This window comes from Phaethon lepturus, unplaced genomic scaffold (genome assembly GCF_000687285.1).
Source record: "Phaethon lepturus isolate BGI_N335 unplaced genomic scaffold, ASM68728v1 scaffold4709, whole genome shotgun sequence".
In the NCBI taxonomy this organism is placed as follows: domain Eukaryota; kingdom Metazoa; phylum Chordata; class Aves; order Phaethontiformes; family Phaethontidae; genus Phaethon; species Phaethon lepturus.
Window position 1 is genome coordinate 754 of NW_010564036.1, and position 9,587 is coordinate 10,340.

Consider the following 9,587-nt stretch of genomic DNA (forward strand, 5'->3'; position numbering starts at 1 on the left):
AAGCAGGTAACAAAACCAACTACTGGTCAACTACAGATGTTTGCGGATGGAGGTTCTCCCCCCAAGAATTCATGATAGAGTGATAGCTCTTTGTTTCCTTCTGTGCTAGCCTCCTGAGCAGAAACTTCAGTAAGAAGTATGCTTAGGCAAAAGGGGGAAAAAAAAAAAAAAAATCAATATTCGTTTTGAAAAGGTAAGAACCTGAAGAGTAGTTGTCCTAGCCTTTTGAACTGTCTAAAACTAACAGTAATGCTTTTTCATGTTCTTGCTTTTAGTAAGCTTCCTCAAAGGAAGAGGTCAAGCAACACTAAGCGATGGTCGTTAAGCCCTTTGCAGAATTTTAAGTCCACAAAGACTTAGTTAATGACATAGCTTCTGAGATCACTTTTCAGTCAAATGTCTTGGTAGATATTTAGAACACAGAAAACGCATGGTATTTTAAAAATACTTTACAGAATAGTGTACAGGACTAAGAAGTTTGAATGATAAAACACCAGGGCTTGAAAATTAAACGCAATAAATCTAACCAAGTCCTTAGGTAAAATTATGTAGACATGGCTGGTGTTATTTATAATGTTATTTTGGAAATTATTTGCTCAGTTAGTCTTACCACGGTAGATATCCTATTAATAAACAGCTAATGCTAATTAAGCTAATGTAAGTAGATGCTTTGTTAATAAGGAAAAACTTGCTATCATAAGTCATTGGCTTCTGAGGGTTGAAAAATTCATGTTAAATTGAGAAAAATGTTATTCAGCCTAGATGTAGGCAGTTCTAGAACAAAGATAGGAGGTTATAGAGAAGGTGAGCAATGTGGTTTTAACAAAGCTGTGCTAATTATATATATACTTCTACCTGTCATGAGCATGGCAATATGAACACATCATGACAAAATAGCAATGTATTTTTTGTAACTTGTCTAAGCAGGTCTGCTCCTCTGTTTTTTCAAGTAGATGATATAGGCTGAACTGGCTTTTGTGATTTGATGTTTTGCTCGTTTGTTTTTTTATAGGAAATGTAAGTATCTAAGTTTTAAACAAGTCTTTAAAGAACCTTTATAGATCAATGCTGATACTGCTTTCCTTTCTGCATGCTAGTACATTTTACAGGACTGGTTGTTTTGTGTGCACTAAAACCACAAGTTAATATTATTTCCTTAAAGCATATTTTCTACAAAAGCTGATATGGAAATTTTCTGAGTAATATGTAAATTGTTTTGGATATTGTTTCCTCTCGGAGAAGAATTGTGGAGAATATGAAACAAGTTATACATGCTCAGGTGCTGTGCTACTTCTGTCATTAAAATGTTCCCTTTTAAGATGAGTTGTCTGTGTTCACCAGTTTCCTTGAACCTGGGCATTCAAAGCTGCATCTTAAAGGGCTATTTCCATCTACAGTACCTCTTTGTATAAATAGCTGAGTTTATATGTAGTCCCACTTCTCTATAAATGGGGTAGGCAAGGTCACAAATTTATAAGTAAAATGCTAAATCTTTGTACTTGAAAGAAGATGGGAAGGAACTCGTATGTCATCCTACCTAAACTATGCATCATCCTTGGGTAAAACAGCGTGAAGGAATGCTGTCCCTTCAATTTACCTAGAAGCTGTCAAATAACTAGTGACCATGACTGACTTGTAAGTTGTTAACAACTAACATGTGGGTTCTTTTTCCTGTTTGTGGGTTGTTTTTTTTTTGTTCCCCCAAAACTTTGAGTTCTTCTCATGGTACTATGGTAAGACTCTGTGTATTTCTCATTCAGAAGTGCTACAGATGCCACTGTATAAGTAATTTGACTTTGGAAAGAAGGTGGACAGGTTGTGACTGGTGCTGCTGACAGACGGAAGAATGAAATAGAAGTTGGATTAATAGATGAATACGGCAAGAATAAGGGAGGAGTCAACATTATAATGATGGACCAATTTATAAAAACGATTACAAAGTCAAATAGACTAGAAACACTGGGATTCCAAAGGGCAATTTATGGGAGAAAAAGAAAGCTTAATTCACCATGATATTGGGAGTTAATACAAGAAAACTCAAGATATCTTGCTGCTGACTGTTGAAGGCAGAAGTCCTTATGAGAAACGAAACAGAAGAGAATAGAAGCTGTAGTCTGTCATCATATATTTTTTGAATGCTAGAACAAGAGAAAAAGATGAAGGAGAAGATGGCAGGAAATACCAGGAAAACTAACCTGGCTGTTTATGAAACTTTTTAAAAAACAAATAAAAAACTGCCACAAAACAAACCTGTTGGTTTTGCTGGGTGTTGGATCAGGTTCTTGCAAATATGTGAATTTAGGACCTTATAAGACATTCTGTTAATTATTATGATATTGTTTACTGATTTATGCATGTATATACTTTAAAATGATTTAAAAAAACTGTAACTGAGTGATAAGAGCTAAAACAGCAGATTGTTTATACTGAGAATGATGTTAAATACACATGATGGTATAGAGGCTGTAATTGAGAGTAAAAGGACTATGGAGGAGGGCACAGAGGACTGTTTTGGTTATGTGGTTTTAGGCATTTTGGCTTAACTGGTTTAAAATCTGCCTGCTGTCTTCAGGCATAATGTACTTTGATGCTCCTTTACTGGAGTCTTGAGTAGAATGACTATACTTCTTATCAAAACACACTATTGTAAAATAACTTTCTAGTAAGCCAATATGAAGCAGTGAGCTTACTAAAAATGGTGAATTTAAAAATGTCTTCACAGTCTATCAGTAAAGTGTCTTGGTTATAGCTGCTGATTTCTTTGTTCTTCCTGAAAGGAGTCTGGAATGGCAGTTTATAACGCTTCATCTACTACGATATCCCTATCTCGGAACAGGAGACTTCACAATATGAAATGTGGACCATCTAGTAAGTTCTTTATGTTTCTACATGAAATAACTTAAACTGTCCATTATATTTTGCATCATTTAATTATTTTTATGAAGAAAAACCTAAAATAGCTAATACAGGTCTTCAGGGTACAGGGGCTCTTCCTTGATTGGTCCCAAAGGACTACAGGAGTATGACAATGTATTACGGGATTTGACCTAGCTTGAAGTTTACACCTGGTTCTGGTTTGTTCACTTGAAAGACTGTCTCGAACTGCAGCTTTTCTAACAAAGAGCTTTCAGCAGGGCAGTCTGCTTTTGTATCTAAAGATGTGGATTGCTGCCTAGATGCTATTAATTTACCTGTCCTGTATCTCTTCTGTGCTTGGAGGTTTTTAGTTTGTTACTTTTTTGCTGAGGTAATCTGTGGATGCTTTTTGTGTGTGTAATCTACAGGTTAGCAGGATAAGGTACTCTTAGCCACCAGCTTGCAATGGTGGCCATTTGCTTGAGGAATTGGCATCCTGGCTTTCCTTGGTGCATCTTATTTTCAGCAGTGGACAGGCTTAAACCTCTTTGCTCAAGGGTAAAGATCCTCTGTGTTAGCTCTTCTGTAGAGGCTGTGTCATGCTTGTCTTGTACAAAGGAGAAACATGAGGCAAAATAGTTCAGAGTAATTTTAGTTACGCAAAACCACCAGGTTCCCTTCAGTCAGCCTGATAGGTTGCATTGGATGTGGGACTTGCTAGTGAATAGCCTGGGTTTGCATCCCCTGGCTTTATAGCACAAAATGCAAGACTGATGTGTGGACTGGACTCTTTTCAATTGTGATTAGGTTGTCATCTCCAAAGGCCTTTAATTTCTTGACTACATACTGTTTTCAGAAGCTTTTGAAAAGTGTGTATCTGAATGTGGAGGAATGATATTATGCTTCTGTTACTCAAATAAAAACTATTACTTATGATCCTCTCCAGTATATGAAAAATATCTTATAGAGTGTATGATAAAATGGCTCTACAAATACAGCAGTCAACACGAGTAAAACTCTCTCTGCCTTTGAGAGTTCAATTGTACCAGCTTATTGACCAAGAAGTAGTTCTTTTTTTAGCTCTATTTTTTAAAACGTATAAAGCAGCTTGCAAAGAGAAGATGTGCAAGTTGTGCTGAGAAATTTGTTGCTATAATAATTGTTTCGTTCCCTGGGTTTATTTTAGGGGGGGGGACTAGTGGATTTCATGTTCTGCTTCAGAGCATCGAGCTAGAAAAAAGACTTTAAGATTCATTTTGCTACTTTAATAATACTCTTGAAAAGGGTTTATGTGCAAGTTTGTTGCTTCTTAAATAGACCTAATATTTAAGACAGGGAAGAACAGATCTAGGAGGGAGAATGAAATGAGTAGTGAGTATTTCATGCCAAGTCATCACATGTCTAAGCTTTTAAAGGAGGCTGTAGTTATGATGGCAAGAGCTAGGTTTCATTGCCCTTTGCAGATGTAATAGGATCTTATTTTCTGAAATTCGTATTTCTGAGGTAAAAAAAATCATAAGGATTTTCCATTTCTGATGTACTTGCTTTGGCAGGACAGTGTTGTTGGAGACATGCATTGAAAATTATTGATGATTGCCCATACTTGAAGGCATGTAAAATCAGGATTACTAAACTTTTAAACAGTCAAATACCCAGACTTGGAAGTTTCCTTTTTAAATCCCAGTAAGCTCTGTGTGGGAAATGGAATCCATTGTTGTCTGTCTGTGATAGACACATTAAAAACAAAAGAACAACCTGATCTACTTTGTGCAAGAGTTTGGTAACACGCTCTAAATGCTTAGAACAATGGTTTTGTTGTGGCTCTTCCTATTTGAAGAGAGATGTAAGCTGCTATAGCTCTGCCAATGGCCTGGGATTTGCACCAATCTGGGGATATATGAAATAGTAAAGCTTTTTTTTAAAAAAACAAAAAAAACCAAAAAAAACCCAAAAAACCCGCAAGGTAGGTTATCTCAATTCTCCAGTTTAGTGAAATATCTATGAACATTATTTCACGACTTGCTTGTCAACTCTTGTTGCGATAACATTTTTTTACTTCCTATAACTCTATATGTAGATCAAACAACATGTTTTATGTGGAATTTTTGTACAATGGATGCATGAATTATTGTGAGATAACTCTTTACCTTTGTGTTGTATTAGTCAACTGAAAGCAGTTTAGAAGGTGATGTAATGTCTTATATGTCCACAGAACAAAAAAGTTGGTGTAGTACAAGTAAACACCAAGAGATAAATTCTTGTGTTAGTTTCTTGTACCTAGGGAATATGGGTTTTGAGCTTTGAAATGTTTATCGGAATAATTGAGAAGCATTAACATGTAGTTTACGTAGCTATTAAACTTGTAGCTTCCTTCACATGAAAAACAGATTTGTGTGGAAGTTTAAAAAAAAAAAAACAAAAAAAAACCCAAAAAAACCACAAACAAAACAAATGACAAAGAGCCACCCCAAAACAACAACAACAAAAAAACCCAAACCGAACACAAAACCCCCAAAACTCTGGAGCTAAAGCATATTAACAACCTGGGACATGCAAAACAAATACTCTCTGGAAGTAAGTTTCAAACTACTGCTGAAACTTCCTAACAGGTTAAACACTTCAGATCTTCTTGTGTTAAAATACTGTACCATACATGTAGTCTTTAAACATTAAAGTTGCTGTTACTATAGAAGATACTTGTCCCTTATAATATGTGTGCTCATTTCAAGAGATGCACCAGAGCAGAAAATCTGCAGCTAACTAGAAGGCTCATAGTATTGAAGGTTTAAAATTACATCCTACTCATTAATCTCAATCTCGAAAAGGAAAATTTTACATCCTAGTGTAATGAGATCTTTGTCCTCATTTCAAGGCTGTATTGCATCCTGTTGAAGCCTGTATGCCACAGAAAACTTGTGCTGTGACAGGCAAATGCTTTCAAAGACTACAGGTTGAAGGATAAAAGCTATTTCTTGCATTATTTCTCCCATAGTCAAAAGGGTACTTGAAAGCTTTCTAGAGAAAGTGTGCAATGGAAATTACGCAGACTTACAAAGTATGTCAAGAATGTTGACAGCAAAAGCTTAAATATTCAATTTTAAGCATATGTTCTACTCCTTTATGCATGGCTATAGGTCCTAGTTGATGTTTTGTGCAAATTCTTATCCCAAACTGCTTTGTTTTTTCACTTTTCTATTTCAGAATAAAATTTGCTGATTTTTAAAATAATTGATCCTTTTAGTAGTTTGATAACCTTCAGGCAGACCTCTTACACACTTGCATAAAACTTTTAAAATGTGTCATCTTTTAAAGAATCCTGAAAACTATAAAGTCTTTGTCTATTTCTGCAAATGAATCTCTTGGTGCTCTGAAACTGTTAGGACCAAAGTTGGTAAATGGGCAGAATTGTAACAGCTGAGGGAACAGGCTGGACCTCATACTTACCTAGCTCAAGTAAGACTTGATCACTTTCAGATCTCTAAATTAATCTTTCATGCTTCAACTATTCTGTACAAGTGAATTGAATAATAAAGACCCTGAAATGAAACCTGACTTCAGTGATTTGCATTAAAGAAATTTTTCATGCTATGTCTTAAACAGTAACAAAATACAGAATTCCAACACTAGGACATGCTTAATGTTTTACAGAAAAATACCCATAGGAACGTGCACATCAGTTAGAAATCTTCAAGAATTAATAATGTATTGATGATGATAATGGTCCATTCCAGTGAGGACAAAATTCAGTTGGAGCAACTGGTTAAAATAAAAATCAAGTATTTAAAAGATGATGTGCATGGTAATTTGAGTAGTCAAACATGTTCTTGAATGTGTTGGCTTGCTTGTACTTTGTGAAAAAACTTTAATTTAGCTGTCTCTTTGATTTAGTGCTTTAACTTTTCTGTGGGATACAGATACATGCTTTCTTTGCAGTTACCTCTTTGTGCTCCAAGAGTAGAGCTGTTCGTTAGTGACTGTATCTCACTTCATGCTGAAGGGCTTTACATTATATAAATTACTTTCAGCTATACTAATTTTATTACTAGAAAACATGTTTATTTGCAACTGAAGTAAGTTCAAGAGATCTTTAAGTACTCTTAAGAGTAGTAGTCTTTTAGTAGTCTAAAGACTTAGACTACTAGAGAAGTAGTAATGTAAGAAAGCATAGTATACTAAGTGGGCATAATGTCATAAATGCAAATCTGCAAAATATATTGCATCTATAATAATTCAAAATGAGTGCTTATTTTGATGAAGATGCAATATGCCTTTCAACAGTTATCATACAAAATTGGCAGAGCTTGTGCTTGGAGCCCAGGTGAAGAACATTTGAAAGGCCAACCAGAGTTGGGTGGCACTGTACTGTATTTCAAAATGGATTTTGGAACTTCCTCTTGTCAGGTCTACATGATGCTATTAAAGCATCTCTTTTGAGAGAGCAACAGCAGTAATCACCTCTGTGAAGCCTGGACACTTATCTCCAGAAACACTTGCAGTGAAATGCAGACAGAGTAGGTTACAGTCTCACTTTTTCAAAGGCTGTGATAAAGAATGGGCATGAGGTTCTGCTGCTGCTTACAGAGTGCCAGCTCTGGCCTGAAGGCTCTCGCTGCCTGACACCAATGAATTAAGAAGGGGGATGGACTAAATGGAGGTCCGGATGCCCAATGGACAAAAATAACTCTAACGACATATAGAGTGGGGTTGCAGCCTATTCAGTAATTAACAGATGGTTAGAGTATTTAAGCAATGAGAGGAACAGAGAAGAATTCAGACCTGCATTATAAGATGATCCCAAGTCTTCACTCTGTTCAATAAAGAAGGAATTTGAGACAAGTTGCTTCATGGCAACAATGGTCATATTATCAGAGTGACTTGCAGGTTGTAATGGCATGAGTTAGAAATCACATTATTACTTATGCAAGTTGAATCATGTTACTTAGACCTGCCACTTTCTGCTGGAAAAGTCTCGCCAGTTTTCAATTTGAGATTCCAACTCAATGCACTCTGGCATAATGTCAAAGGAAAAAGAAGAGCTAAGGACTTTTTAATAGAGGTAACTTTCAGGTAAACAAAGGACATAATATTATTCCATAACCTTTCTGAATTTTAACCTTTGTTTAGTCTTGATGTTTATTCCCGTTCTGCAGGTGTTTCTCATCTCCCTAGGAGAGATCTAACTAAACTTGTGATATGATCATATGGGTTAGTTTATTTAGGGAGCTTATAGTCCTTTAATGACAAAGATCAGAGTGAACTCTCTGTTATTCTGGATGCCTGAGGAAGTATTTCTGTGTTAATTGAGCAGAATTGGATGATCAATGGCGGCCATATTGTGTGCAGTAGTAGGATCACTAAATGTGATCTGAATCAACATTGTATTCCTTTCATTACCTGGTTAAGCATAACAAATCTTTGCACGCAGAGCTCTTCTACATAGTATAAGGAAAGATAGTACAGTGATGTGAAAAGGGATATAAGCAAATAAAAGAGCTATGTTTATCATGTTTTCTTAGAATCATACATGCACAGACAGAGGAGAACTTCACAAAGAGGAAAATTCTCATCATTGACTTCCAATTCAGATTTGACTAACTCACTTTCTCTCTAAAAGGGAGCAAGGGAGATCTTTCCCAGTGACAGCAAGGGTCCCCAGATCAGCTGACTGGATGCACAATCTGAATAAATGTGGCTCGAAGCAGGTTACCTGAGCCATGCCTAAAGGAGAATCATTCAACTCGAAACATCAAAAGGGGGCTAGCTTCCTCTATAGTTAAGTGGAACATGACTTGCAGTCTAATTACGGATTATTGTAACTGGACAGGCAGTAGGGCATAATCTTAGAGAGACAAAGAACAGAGACCTGAGCTCTGATTACACAGGACTCGCAGCAGTCAAGGTGAAAGAGATCGATGTCTGCCTCTCTTGATGAGGAATAAGACTTTTGCATTAGTTACAAGATTGGTCACTGAGTATGTAAATGAGGTGGCTTAGTCAGAATAAGTAGAGACCTTTCTACGTGGTGCTCATGTTAATTTTTAAATTGAACTCATGCTGGTGCAGGAAGGGAAAGGAGCTAGCTATTTGGGCTACCTAGGCAAAGGAATGTTCTCTTTTACTTTGTCTACCTGCCTTGATCTTTTCAGCGTGGCCCTTTTTTTTTTTTTTCCTTCATGAGGGTGGTGTTTGTTGAAAACAAAGGGATTGAAATTAATTGTTTGGATATTTTAAAAGTCTTTTGAAAAAGTCTAATGCTTTTGCAAAGGGAAATGGCCGTTGGAACACCAATAAATTGTACCGACAAATTTTGGTAGAACTTGGTAAGCAAGGGTTCTGTAAACTTTTAACTGAAGGTAATAGTTTGTGAAATCACATGGCCTAAAGTAGATGAACATGTAATCTCTTTTTTTTTAATTATGGTACACTGTAAGTTTCTTGAAGTCTTCCTCATTTTAGCATTATAGCCAGCTGTGAGCACAGACCCTCTTTCTTCTAAGTTTCTAGGATTTCACAAAGCAGAAGGAACTTTAAAATGACCTTTTTCCTCATTAAACTTCTACATTGACCACCCTTTAGTAAAACAGCTGGTGATGATATTTGAGGTAGCTTCACAAAAGGCTAAGTCTTAACAGCATTCAATTTGTGAATTCTGACAAGAGTTTGCATGCAAATTAAATGTTGGGTGCAGAGTTCCTTGGTGTGTACATTTGAAAGCAATTTGTGTGTGGTAG

General features: G+C 36.2%; 1 protein-coding gene across 1 annotated transcript in view; it reads left to right on the forward strand.

Moving 5' to 3' along the window:
- Positions 1-2,786: 2,786 nt before the first annotated feature.
- The window catches only part of LOC104626724 (otogelin-like), a gene marked incomplete at its 3' end in the record, with an annotated part of 66,533 nt that continues 59,732 nt past the window's right edge, over positions 2,787-9,587 (forward strand). The window contains exon 1 of the mRNA XM_010294721.1: positions 2,787-2,868. Within this exon, the coding sequence (XP_010293023.1) occupies positions 2,787-2,868 (82 nt within the window). The remainder of the gene's footprint in view (positions 2,869-9,587) is intronic.